At 40.7% G+C, this 14,315-nt stretch overlaps 1 protein-coding gene across 2 annotated transcripts in view; it reads left to right on the plus strand.

Annotated features, from left to right (window-relative positions):
* LOC122554626 (solute carrier family 53 member 1-like) overlaps positions 1-14,315 on the plus strand; it is a 332,318-nt gene that overhangs the window by 229,833 nt on the left and 88,170 nt on the right. For both annotated transcript variants that reach the window (XM_087990928.1, XM_043699948.2), the window contains exons 5-7: positions 5,994-6,143; positions 7,614-7,697; positions 9,632-9,713. In XM_087990928.1, the coding sequence (XP_087847054.1) occupies positions 5,994-6,143; positions 7,614-7,697; positions 9,632-9,713 (316 nt within the window). The remainder of the gene's footprint in view (positions 1-5,993; positions 6,144-7,613; positions 7,698-9,631; positions 9,714-14,315) is intronic.

Below are 14,315 nucleotides of genomic sequence, written 5' to 3' on the forward strand. Positions count from 1 at the left end.
CCCTGTCTCACTCATTCACTCTCTCCCTGTCTCTCTCTCTCTCTCACTCACTCACTCACTCACTCACTCTACCCTCTATGTGAAAAAGTTTCCCCTTAGGTCCCTTTTACATCTTTCCCCTCTCACCCTAAACCTATGTCCTCTAGTTCTGGACTCCCCGACCCCAGGGAAAAGACATTGTCTATTTATCCTATCCATGCCCCTCATGATTTTATAAACCTCTATGAGGTCACCTCTCAGTCTTTGACGCTCCAGGGAAAACAGCCCCAGCCTAATCAGCCTCTCCCTACAGCTAAAATCCTCCAACCCTGACAATATCCGTGTAAATCTTTTCTGAATCCTTTCAAGTTTCACAAAATCCTTCCGATAGGAAGGAGACCAGAATTGCATACAATATTCCTAACCACCATCGTGTACAGCCACAACATGACCTCTCAACTCCTGTACTCAATACTCTGATCAATAAAGGAAAGCATACCAAATGCCGCCTTCACTCTCCTATCTACCTGCAATTCTACTTTCAAGGAGCTATGAACCTGCACTCCAAGGTCTCTTTGTTCAGCAACACTCCCTAGGATATTACCATTAAGTGTGTAAGTCCTGTTCAGATTTGCATACCCAAAATGTAGCACCTCGCATTTATCCAAATTAAACTCTATCTGCCATTTCTCAGCTCATTGGCCCATCTGAACAAGATCCTGTTGTAATCTGAGGTAACCTTCTTCACTGTCCAGTACACTTCCAAATTTGGTGCCATCTGCAAACTACTAACTATACCTCCTATGTTCCTATCCAAATATTTATATAAATGATGAAAAGTAGTGGACCCAACCCCAATCCTTGTGTCACTCCACTGGTCACAAGCCTCCAGTCTGAAAAGCAACCCTCCACCACCACCCTCTATCTTCTACCTTTGAGCCAGTTCTGTATTCAAATGGCTAGGTAACCCTTTATTACATGAAATCTAACGTTGCTAACCAGTCTCCCATGGGGAACCTTGTTGAACACCTTCCTGAAATCCATATAGATCAAATCCACCCCTTTACCCTCATCACTCCTCTTTGTTACTTTTTCAAAAAAACTCAATCAAGTTAGATACTTGTGCAGTGCTCTTACATAGGGAGTTACAGGATTTTTGCCAAGTAATAATGAAAGATAGCAACATATTTTGTCAGGATTATGAGGGGAGCTTGATGGTGCTGATTTTCCCATGAGTTTATTGCTTTTGATCTTCTAGGTGATTAAGGCTTAGTGATCTGCTGTTGCAGAAACTGCTAGTAGAGGGAGTGAATGTTTCAATTTGGGGGCTGAGTAGATCGGCAGCTTTATCCTGGATAGTTTTGAACTTGCTGAGTGTTGCTGAAGCTGCATTCAACAAGTGGTGAGTATTCTTTAAAGCCCGACTTGTGCTTTGCAGTTGGAAGAACTTTGGGGAGTCATGTGTTGAATCACCCAGTCGAGAATGCCAAACCTCTGACCCCGCTGCTCATGTGGTTTTGTGGCAGGTTCGTTTCTACTTTTGGTAATGTTGACCCTGTAATATATGTTAGTTGAAGATTTGGTGATGGTAGTACTATTGAATGTCATGGTTATTTGGTAGTCACTATTTATTTATGCTCTCCAGTGGGTATAGATATGGCATTTTAACATGTTAACTGTATTTAATCACTCCAGGGTCTCAGCTGCAGTTCGGGTCTCAGCTGCGGTTGCAAAGTTAAGTTTCTCCTGAAAGGAAACCTGCTGTTATGTTCATAGGTAACTGCCTTCAGCAGTCACTTATACTTTCATTCACAGATTGTGGATGTTATTAGCATCATTGATTGGCTATCTGTAACAGCCCTCAAGAATATGGTAGTGATCCATTGTAGTCCATATAGAGTCATTGAGATGTACAGCACAGAAACAGATCTTTTGGTCTAACTTGTCCACTCGGTTGGGCTCATTCTCCTTAGGGGCCAGGCAATTACCATCTCTATGTGGTATTAGTGTTGTTTATCAGCCCCTTTTATTATTTTTGTCAGTCTTATTTCATGTAAGAATGGATTGTGTCATTAGTTGAGTTCAAAATTGAAGTAAGCGTTGTGCTGTTATCTCCACCTCATTAATCAATTAGCTTAGGGCTTTGAGACTAGCATGCTAACCAAGAGATATCCCTGCAACAATGCCCTGGACTGAGGTGATTGTCCTTCAACAACCACAACTGTTTTCCTTTGACTAACCTTTAGTGTATCCGTTGTACTCAGCAATTTCTTACTACCTAGAGCGAATCTAAATAGTGGCATCTGTGATGCGAGAGAACTCGGGGAACATTGATCATCCATGTCTGCTGGAAAATGTTCATGCCCACTTGGACTTTGCCTTCCATTCACATTCTAAGCGCTTCCATAATCAGGCGTGGTATTGCCCTTGTAGCCACCTTTCCACTGGTTGTTTCATGGTTCCTACCCATTCGTGAGTGGGCGTGACAGGCTGCAGGTCAGTTGATAATGAGATTACTTAACTCTAATGATAACATCCTGATTTTGTGCTTAGCACAGAATTAATCTGTATAATTGAATGAGGTTGGCATCTCGTTTTCAGGTATGCTAGATGTTGTACCTAATGCAGGTAGTTCTTGTATAACATGAAGTTTGCATTTTTATGCAACCCCACGTTTTAGAAAAACCACACTTTAGAAACAGCGCTTAAAATGTTGGAGGTGTAATTGTGTTACAGCCAACACACATTTAAAAGTTAGCACTTTAGGGACAGTGTCCCCAATTCATCAATCACGTTATAGCGAATTTGTGTTGACGAAATGCATGTTATAGCAGGTCAACCTGTATGATGTTTCACACTCCTCCAGTGTTGTTCCTCTGATTTGGTAGCCGTATGACAATGACACATTGTGGGGGAATGCAAATATGCTGATGATGATGGATCAAGATCTTTGTAGATGTCCAGCCCAGTTTTGAGCTATGTAATCTGTTTTGAATCTGTCTCAACTGGAATTTTAGAAATAGAGTTCAAAACGTTTTACAGTGTGGAAGGATGCTCTTTGGCTTATTGTGCCTATGCTAGTCATCAAGCACCTGTCCACTGCAATCCCATTATATGTGCCTTATAGCCTATGGCACTTCAACTTATCTAAATAATACTTAAATGTTTTGAGGGTTCCCACTCCTACCACCCTTTCCAGCAGCAAGCTAGAGATAGGCTCCACTTTCCTCTTATACTAAGTCTATGGCTCCTGGTTGTTGACCTCTTTATTAAGAGGATATGTTTCTCTCTGTCAGTCAAGTCTACACCCTCATATGTTTGTAGACCTCATAATTTTGTATACTTCTATCAGGTCCCTCTCGGCCATAACCTCCCTGCGGTGATTTCAATGCCTCGGCGAGTAGAGGAAAGCATCCCATGTTCCTTTTGAGCCACTTTATTTACTTGCCCTGTTGCCTTTGAAGATCTTTGGGAATGCACACCAAAGTCTCTCTGATCTTTTGTACTTTCTGAGGTCCTGTCATTCATCATGTACTCTCTTCCTTTGTTAGTGCTCCTAAAATGCAACACCTCACATTTTTCAGGATTAAATTGTATTTTCCAGTGTTTTGCCAATCTGACCAGCCCATGTACATTGTGTGCCTCTCCTTGCTATTTACCACATGACTAATTTTTCATGTAATCTGGAAACATATTGATTACATCTCTTAGATTATTAATGTATATTAGAAATAGCAAGGGATATAGGTCATTCTTCTATAACGCGCGTTTCATGAATGCAATTTGGCTGTAACACGATTGGTGAATTGGGGAATGATATTTTAAAGACGCAAACTCCTGTTGGCTAATACGCAATTGCATCCCTTGTTACCTTAAGTCAAGCAAAAGACATTGGATGACGGTGCAATTTTTTTTCTGCCCTTATTGTTGATGTTTCGAGGATGATTTTAGAAATTATTACAGGAGAAAAAATTTGGATTTCAAGGTTCTCCTCATTCAGCACAATGCACTAAGCCATGCTCCCAAAATTGGTGAGCTTTCTGAAAACATCAAAGTGCTACTTCTACCTCTGAATGCAACCGCTCTCATTCAACCCATGGGACCAGGGGACAATAGCAGCTATTAAAGCTTATTATTTAAGTTGCACATTCGAGAAGCACTTTGCAGCTACTCAGGGGGATAAAGAGGACTGTGTTCTTCAATTTTGAAAGAGCTTTAACATTAAAAATGCTATTGAATCATTGTGGAGGCTTGGAGTGATGTGAGTAAGGACTGCTTGTATGCAGTTTGGCGGAAGCTACTCCCAGATTTCCTTCATGATTTTGAAGGCATTGAACCTCGGAGGAGCTTCCAGCAATCAAAGAAGATTGTGTCATTCTTGCAAAGTAAGTTGAATTTGAAGAAGTGGACTTATCTGCAGCAACTTGTTGCTCTGGGGGAAGTTGAAGCTCAGGATGCAGACAGTGAGGTCCATGAGAACTTTCCACTTCTCTTTTGTCTTCTATCCTGAGAGAAGTTGAGATACAATTGCAAATCTTAGAAGACAATGGCTACAATGCGGAATGCAGCAGGTAGGCAGTTTGTGGCATAAAGTCTTATCTGGCACTCTATGAACAGTTTCTTCATCATAGAAGAAAGATGGCAAAGCAGCAAAAACTAGAAACCTTTTTTAAGCCAACCCCCAAGAAACAGTCTGAGGACAATGAAATACAGCCATCCACTTCAGGACTAAGTATTCTCTTTCTTCATAACTCTGCACACAGAACTGCACCAGAAAATAATGATGACCCTCAGCCCTCATCTTAATACAGTAGCGTAACTCAGCAAACTCAGAAACCCCTTAAATACATTTATTGTATTATTTCATTAAGATATACGATTTTAACATTTACTTAGACTGTGCTATTGTTTGCATTCGGCTAATTGCTATTTTTGTTTCGGTTTTTACTGATATTTTTGGTGGTTCACTCAGCCCTGTTTTTCCCAACAGGCCCTGTTATTTTTATTGCGTGATTTTCTATAACACAAGGTCACATGAGAATGCAGCTACCACATTATAGCAGAACAGACTATACAGCACTGAGCTCTGTTACGCCACTTGACACAGGATTCCAGTTACAAAACTAACCTTTAATCATTTGCTTCCTTTGACTAAACCAATTTTGGGTTTAATTTACCAAATTGCTCTGGATCCCATGGCCTGTTACCAGCTTAATCAGTCTCCTATGCAAGGCCTTGTCAAAAGCCTTAGCTAAGTAGAAACGCTGCTCAGTACTATGCAAGGTGTTCTGAGTATGAAGAGCTTTGCTTCTACAAGATCTGTCTGATGATCCAAATAGATGAAGCTGTGACAGAGAGATTGATGAGGATGAGGTCTGCTTGGAACTTCCCGGAGAGTGGTATCTTAGTTGACTGTTTTCTTTTATCATTTACTGTAGGTCAAGTATGTAACCATATTATTCAGAACTCGAGTTTCAGTCAATAATAATGTGATTGAGCCACTCTTGCTGGTGAACATTAAAATCTCTCACCCAGAAAATATTCTGAGCCATGCTGCTTCTACCAAATGGTGTTCAACACGTTTGAGTACTGATTCACCAGCCAAAAGAGATGATAATCAGGAGGTTTTCTTGTCCATGTTTGACCTGATACCATGAGATTTCATGTGGTCTGATGAAATAGAAGCTGCTTAGTATTGATAATAAAGGCACTTGAATCAATGGATACACTTTGGGTCGGTTTTCCTAAAGTTAGTGTAATTCCATAGATGTTTCAGTGAGCACATCTTGGCCGGGTATGCTTTTTGTTGTCTCCAAATGCTGAGGTTGATGTTTATACTTCTTTGTTACAGTTTTGTACAACTCAGTGGCTTGCTTATGGTTTCAGAGCACAGTTGAGAGTCAATCAGATTGCTGTGTGTCTGGAATGCAACAGATGAGCAGTAGCTATTTAATAATTATGCTAAAAACCAATAAGTGCTCTTTTAAATAGCCTGCTGCTTTACTTTCGTATAGAATCTGAATTTCACCGGTTTTCGAAAGATTCTGAAAAAGCATGATAAGATGCTGGAGACAAGCCGTGGTGCTGACTGGAGAGTGGCACATGTAGAGGTGGCTCCATTCTATACCTGCAAGAAAATCACCCAGCTCATCAGTGAGACAGAGGTAAGAGGCAAAGATTGTCCTACACAGTGAGATAGAACTAAGGTTCAACGATCCTCTCTAAAGTGCTCTGTCCACAGCTTGAATAATGCTAGGGACTCTCTCTTTCTTGACCAAGTTAATTTTCTATAGCCTGAAATATTTTCCAATCTCTGCTGAAACAACTGACTCCATTTCAGTGCTCTACACGTGAACCTGTAACCATGTATTTGCATTGTTAAGAAGCAAAACATATAATTACAGTACTGGTTATGTTCTATAGACCTCTGACCAGAGGGAAAAATATAGAGAAGGACATGTGCGGGGAAATTACAAAGCTGTATGAGCACCTTCATCCCACACCACAGCACATAATCACAGAATCCTTGCTAAGTATTCTTAATTTATTTAAAGAAGCATATAACACTGATAAAGATCATTCAGCCCTTTCTGGATGGGTCAGCACTTTAAAGTAATGGTCTAACTAATCCAGTTTCTCAGTTAATTGCTTTAAAATATCCATCTTACTCTTTTATTAAAATTAATTGTGAATCTGCTTCCACCACCCATTCAAGCAATGCATTCCAAAATATCGTATTTTGCATATATAAAACTTCCACCTCTCTCTTCTCAATCTTTGCCAGTTAGATAACATACTTTCCTGCTGGTTGCTAGTCAATCACCAGGATTATTCATAATTTTCAACATCTATCAAATCTTCTCTGCTTCAAGGAGAGTAATCCTTGTAATCCAAGGAGAGTAATTCTCGATGTAAATTTATTTAACTTAATTATGTTTCAGTATATCTAGCCAACATCACTTCAGATATGTTACTATTTTATCTAATTTCATGAGTTCATAAGCAGTATAACTTCACATTGAATTAATGTAGTAGTGTTTTGTAGTGTTAGACCAGCAACCCATAAGTTACAGGTTCAAATCTGAATTAAACAGATGGAATGATTTGCTGAATCAAAGCAGATTAATGAGCGCAGTCTCAAATGGAGACAGGGTGAGCGCAGTTGTGATAAATCTTCCAGCCTACTGCATACGGTTGCACAGCAAGACAACACTCGGGGAGTTTGCCAAACCTGTCATGTCAATAAAAGCCAAAAGAACTGCGGTTCCTGTAAATCAGAAACAAGAATTGAAATTGCTGGAAAAGCTCAGCAGATCTAGCAGCACATGGAGAGAAATCAGAGTTAACGTTTCAGGTCAAATGACCCTTCCTCAGAACTGGCCCATGTCAATATCTGACTTGAGTCCTACTTCACTTGAGCAACTCTTAATGTCTACTCACAGCTCAGCATGCTGCTCACTGATAAAACATCTGCTGTTGGCCTCTAGGAATTTGTAATAAATCTGACCATTGCAAAGCAGAAAAATAATAAGTACCAGTTGTGGACTTAGTTACTTAAGATTTAATGACCAATTACTCACTTTTTTATTTCATATATTCTAGTAAGATTAATTCTGATCTGTTTTGCTTGGTAGGCTCTTGTTACCGCAGAATTGGAAGGAGGTGACAGGCAGAAAGCCATGAAGAGGTTACGAGTCCCACCCCTTGGAGCTGCTCAGGTTACATTAAGCTTGCAGTGCAGTAGCTTTCATTTCTCTCATTGTTTTTGGAGACTGAACTGCAAAGCAGTACAGAGAAAGAGTGTTATTGTCATAGGTGCTGTCTTTCAGAGAGGGCATGAAACTGAGGCCTTGACAGCCCCCTCAAGAGGCAAATATAGCCCCATCACGCTGTTTGATTGCAAAATTTTTACATTTCTAAAGTTCATTTCATGTAGTAAAATGTTACAAGGTTCTTTGCAGGAAGATTAATACAACAAATTCTCATTATCTGCAGAGAATAGGGGCATGGACCTCCAGCAGATAAAAAATGCAGACACTGCTGCAAGGTAAAACTCCTATCTATCAGGAAGAATTACATGAACAAGTTAATAGGGGAGAAAAACATGATCTAGGGCTGATCTCGCAAGTATGCAGATCTGAGGGTAGCCAATCAATGGATAATGAGGAGTGCGTGTAGGTAAAATTTGATTTTGAGTCACATAAGATTAGGTTACCAAAGGCTTGCTCAAAGAGGTAAGTTTTAAGGAGCATCTTACAGGAGATACTTAGGTACAGACATTCATTATAAAAATCCAGTAAAGGATAGAAATTGGAGCTACACAATAGGTAAAAATTGGAGGAATAACATCTTAATGGAAGGTTGGAGTAGGTTACAGAGAAAAGAATGGAGGACTTTAAACATTAGGTTGCAAGTTCTAAATCTGAAGCATTGCCAAACCAGGACCAAATGTAGTTCAGGCACTATGGATGATTTTTGACAGGTCTTGCGATGAGTTAGGATTAAAACAATGATTTTTTTTTAATTAGCTCAGTTTTGCAGACTAAAAGAGAAATGAAGTTTTTCCTCATATAGAGACAACATTTACCCCCCCCAAACAGCAGTACCAAAGTAGATTAACTGCTATCTGTCTCTTTGCTATTTGTGAAATGTTTGCATTTGCTGTTTGCAAATTAGCTGGTTTGCCTATTTAACAGTTTCTGTAGTTCAGAATTTTTGATGTTCTATGATGTGCTTTAGCGTGTCTTGAAATGAAAGGTGCTATAGAAATGTAAATTTTGATATCTGTAGCTGGTAAACAGTACTGTTTCAATTTAGAGTATATATTGTCATCATTGAACACTCCTCGGTCAGGTATAGCATGTTGAGATGCAAAGTGAAGCATGCTCTACTTCTGTCCAACAATGCACCTCTAACCACACATTTCCGAGCATAACCCTATAAAAGTTAATAGGATGTAGTCCATTTCCAGTATCAGTCTAGCTCTGTTGGGATTATCAGTTAAGGACAATTTTTGAATTATGGATCTTCACTCATTTCTAACTGGGTTGACACTATCCAAGCTCCATTCATTTTGAATCCTTGACCAGGAGATGTTAGCCACTCTTAAACCTCGGTCCAAGAAGTAAAAGATCCAGGTGGAATTCACAGAATTCTCAATTTTATGTTTATCAACTGATATTTATCACTCCAATGCCAATTCATGCTCAATTCAAGTTCTTTTAAGGGTAAATTCAATACAGGCTGGCATTGTAACACTACCGTATATGGACCCAACGGCAGCCAGTCTTGAAAGGTGAAAGGTGTTGACAATCTAACTGCATGATCACATGTCGTACAGGTTTGGTGCAGGGATTATGTATCGGGTAAAAAATACTTAGAATTCCATAGATTTTAGAGACATGTTTTTCTTGCAGTTGTTTGTACCTTGACAAAGAACCAGTAAAAAATATCATCCCATTATTGATATTAAATCATTTGGATACAGTGTATCTTGTATATTTTAAAACTTAAGTAAAGATTTATGCGAGGAGTTCATCAATGTGAATTATTGCTGTTTAGGAATGTACGGAGTTGTTTCAGTAAGAATTAAAGCATTGTTTCTATCTACTTTACCCTACCTTATCTACTTCATATTCTTTTTTTTTTACAGCCAGCCCCAGCGTGGACCATATTCAGAGTGGGAATGTACTTCGGAATTTTTGTTGTACTGCTTGCAGCTCTGTTACTCATAGGTAAATGTCAAGACTACGTATACACTAGTTTTCTACATTCTAAAGGAATTAAGTGTGTGTCTGTTTAACTTTTCCAATCTGCTTGAAATGAAGATGCAGCATGTTTTTGTTTCTTGTGTTGCAAATAACATTTGCACCACGCAAGTACCAGGCAATCTTCTGCAAGAGAGAATCCAGCAATCTCCCTTTGACATTCATGGCATTACCATTGTGAAATCCACCCACAACATAGAGCTTGGGGATTATTATTAATTATCATTAACCAGAAACTGAACTGGATCAGTCATTATAAATATCATGACTACAAGAGCCTGTCGGAGTTTGGGAATTCTCTTTTGAGAATGTTCTCAAGTGGGAGGGTGAGCAGCCAGAAGTCATTGTGTAGGTTCTCACAAATGACATAAGTAGAAATAGGGATGAGGTCCTGCGGAGTGATTATAGAGAGCTAGGCAACAAGTTAAAAACCAGGACTCCGTCAGTGGTAATCTCCAGATTACTTCCAGTGCCACATGCTAATGAGGGGAAGCAGATGAGTGTGTGGCTAAACAATTCATGCAGGGAGCAGGGATTCAGATTTTGAGATCATTGGAATCTTTTCTGGGGCAGAGGTGATCTGTTCAAGAGGTATAAGTTGCACCGGAACTGGAGGGGGACCAATATCTTGGTGGGCAGGTTTGCTCGTGCTACAAGGGAGGGTTTAAACTGGATTGGCAGGGGGAGTGGGATCGTCAACAGCAAGGAGGGAAGTACGAGGCTGGAAGGAGATACAGTAATCAAAAATAGTAAAGTGAAGAGACAGGTCAGGCTGGAAAATGACGGGGAGCGAGGAATGCCTGTAGGATTAAATTGCATCTATTTCAATGCAAGAGGACTGACAGGTAAGGCTGGTGAACTCGGCATGGATAGGTGTGTGGACTGGGATATTATAGACATTATAGAAATGGTTAAGAGAGGGACAGAAGTAGCAGCTTAATGTGCCAGGGTACAGGTGCTTCAGGCAGAACAGAGGTTGTGGAAAGACGGGAGGGGGAGTTGCATTTTTGATTAAGGCAAATATCACAGCAGTAATGCAAGATGAAATAACTGAAGAATCAACCAGTGAGGCTTTGTGGGTGGAGCTAAGAAATGAGAAGGAGATGGTGATGTTATTAGGGTTGTACTGTAGGCCCTCAAATAGTCAACGGTTATTAGAGGAACAAATATGCGGGAGATTGGGGAGACTTGCAGGAACAATAGGGTTGTCATTGTATGGGAATTTAATTTTCCTAGCGTAGACTGGGGCTGTCTGAGCATTCAGGGCTTAGATGGGGTGGAATTTGTTAAGGGTATTCAGGAAGGTTTCCTCAAGCAGTATATAATGGATCCTACTTGGGAAGGGACAAAACATGACATACTCTTCGGAAAAAGGGCAGGACAGGTGAAGGAGGTGACAGTGGGGGATCACTTTGGGACCAGTGAACATAGTTCTATTAATTTGAAAATAGTTATGGAGAGGGACAAAACATGTCCACAGGTTCAATTTCTAAATTGGGGCAAGACAAATTTTGATCGAATTAGACAGGAGATTGCAGGGGTTGATTGGCGTAGTTTGTTTGCAGGCAAAGGGACCTCTGGCAAGTAGGAGGCCTTTAAAAGTTAGATAGCCAGAGTTCAACGTCTATATGTTCCTGTGAGGGTGGAGGCCAAGCTTGACAGGAATAGGGAACCATGGATGACGAGATATTGAGGCTTTGACCAGAAAAAAGGAGGCTTGGCTCAGGTACAGGTAGCTGGGATCAAGGGAAACCCTGGAGGTATATGGTGGATTAGTCTACTGAAGAAGAAAACCAGGAGGGCAAAAAGGGGGTACAAATTAGCCTTGACTGAGAAGATTAGGATGAATCCAAAGCAGTCATTTATATTAAAGGAAAAATAATAACTAGTGAGAGAATAGTAAGCGAGTTCTATGAGAGAACTAGTAAGGACCAAAGTGGACATGTATGTGTGGAACTGCAGGAGATGGGCAAGATCCTCAATGAATATTTCTCCTCTGTGTTTACCATGGAGAAAGACAAGAAGACTTGGGGAAGTTAGTGGTCATATCTTGGGGGCAATCCATATCATAGCAGAGGTGGTGTTGGATGTATTAGAATGTATGATGGTTAATAAATCTCCTTGTCCTGATCAGATATATCCAAGAATACTACAAGAGGCCAGAAAAGAAATTGTGGGGGCCCTGGCTGATAATTTTGTATCATCATTAGCCACAGATGAGGTCCTGGAGGAATGTAGGGTAGTGAATGTTGTGCCATTGTTCAAGAAGGGCTGCAAAGAAAAGCCTGGGAACTACAGACCAGTCAGCTTAACATCCGTGGTAGGTAGGTAAATTACTTGAGAAGATTCTGAGAGATATGATATAAATGCATTTGGAAAGACGGGGTTTGATTAGGAATAGTCAGCATGGCTTTTAGCATGGGAGATCATGCTTGTTAAGTTTGTTAGAGTCCTTTTATGAAGTAACCAGGAAGGTTTACGAGGGCAGAGTGTTAAACGTAGTCTATAAGGATTTCATTAAGGCCTTTGATAAGGTAGGCTGCTCTGGAAGGTGAGGTTGCAAGGAATACGGGGGAGCTGGCAAATTGGATACACAGTAGGTTTGATGGAGGGAAGCAGAGGGTAATAGTGGAAGGATGCTTCTCGAACTGGAGGCCTGAGAGTGGTAGTGTACCTCATGGGTCGGTGCTGGGCCCTTTATTGTTTGTTATCGATGAGAATGTACAAGGCGTGATTAGTAAATTTGCAGATGACACCAGAATTGGTGGCATCATAGACAGTGAGAAGGGTTATCAGAACTTGCAGGAGGACCTTAATCAGCTGGGGAAGTGAGCTGAGAAATGGCAAATGGAGTTTAATACAGATAAGTGTGAGGTCTTACATTTTGGAAAGTCAAATCAAGGTCAGAGTTTCATGGTGAATGGTCAGGCCTTAAGGAGTGTAAACAAACAGAGGAATCTTGGAGTTCAGGTTCACGGTTCTCTGAAATTTGAGTCATAAGTATTCAGGGCAGTGAAGAAGGCTTTTGGCATGCTGACCTTCATCAATCAGAGCATTGAGTATCGAAGTTGGGAAGTTATGTTGTAGTTGTACAGGACATTGGTGAGGCCGCACTTGGAGTATTGTGTTCAGTTTTTCTCACCTTGCTATAGGAAGGATGTTATTAATCTGGTAAGAGTGCAAAAAAAATTTACAAGATTATTTCCAAGACACAATGGTCGGAGGTATAGGGAGCGGTTGGACAAGCTGGGACATTTTTCTTTAGAGCGTTAGGGACTGAGGGGGTACTTAATAGAAGTAGTTAAGATCATGAGAGGCATGGATAGGGTGCACTCAGTCTTTTTCACAGGGTTGGGGAATCGAAGACTACAGGGCATCATTTTAAAGTTAGAGGGGAAAGAATGAAAGGGAACCTGATGGCAGATGTTTTACACAGAGGGTGATACGCATATGGAATGAGGTGCCAGTGGAAGTGTTTGAGGTGGGTACATTAACAACATTTAAAAGACATTTACACAAATATATGGAGAGAAAAGGTTTAGCAGGATATGGGCCAAGTGTAGGTGAATGGAGTTAGTGTGGATGGACAGTCAGTCAGCATGGATCAGATTGGGCCAAAGGGCCAGTCTCCGTGCTGTGGGACTCTTATCACTCTGAGTCTCCGTAGGATGTCCAGCATCTACAAGTTCTTTTACATTCTGTCCACCAGTAGCCTATTTGAATGCCACACAACGTTCCTTCACCACCTTAAATATTTACTTCCTGCACCATGAAAGCACAGTTGCAGCAGTGTATACCAGATACACGATGCACTGCAGAAACTAAGCACCTAGGCTCCTTCCATAGCAACTTCCAAATTCTCCAACGTTCTGGAAGGGCAAAGGCAGCGGAGGCACAGGAACACCGCCACCTATAAGTTCCCCTCCTCACTACATACCATGCTGACTTGGAACTATGTTCTCATTTCATCACTGAGTCACAATCCTGGAACTATCTTTGGAACAGTGCTGTAGACATCCTCACATCAGATGGACTGCAGCATTCAAGAAGGCAACTCATCACCAAATTCTCAAAGGCAAACAGTAGTGAACAAATAATTAAAAGAAAATTGATGCATTGCCAAGAGAGGATTCACCTGCCAAGAGAGGATTCACCTCCCAAGACAACCTTGTTTTGGGGATGATACATTTGTGTTCACATTGAACTAGTTATAACGAAAATGCTTTCCTACTTACTTCCTCCTCTTCCACCCAATTTTCTCTCTTTTCCCCATAACGATGCTGTCTTATCCTGAGGGGTAAATCCTGCTGGCACTGGTCAACTTCTGGTCCCTCAGCTGCAGTACCTTATGTGGAGCGTTGACTGTGAGATTTGAACTGTGGGAAACACAATAGTTGAATGCAAACCTGTTCTTCTCATCTGCGCACTCATATTCTCCACAAAGAGTTTGGATTCTGGAGTGAGAATTTGTTTTTTCATCCATCACTCTAGAGGACAGAGAGCAACTGTCATGTCAAGTTAAGATCAGCCAATTTTCCACACACACAGAAGAGAAACATGGTTGGCGCA

Source organism: Chiloscyllium plagiosum, unplaced genomic scaffold, assembly GCF_037043375.1.
Source record: "Chiloscyllium plagiosum isolate Xiang-an unplaced genomic scaffold, Cpla_swu_hap1 HiC_scaffold_9, whole genome shotgun sequence".
Taxonomy (NCBI): domain Eukaryota; kingdom Metazoa; phylum Chordata; class Chondrichthyes; order Orectolobiformes; family Hemiscylliidae; genus Chiloscyllium; species Chiloscyllium plagiosum.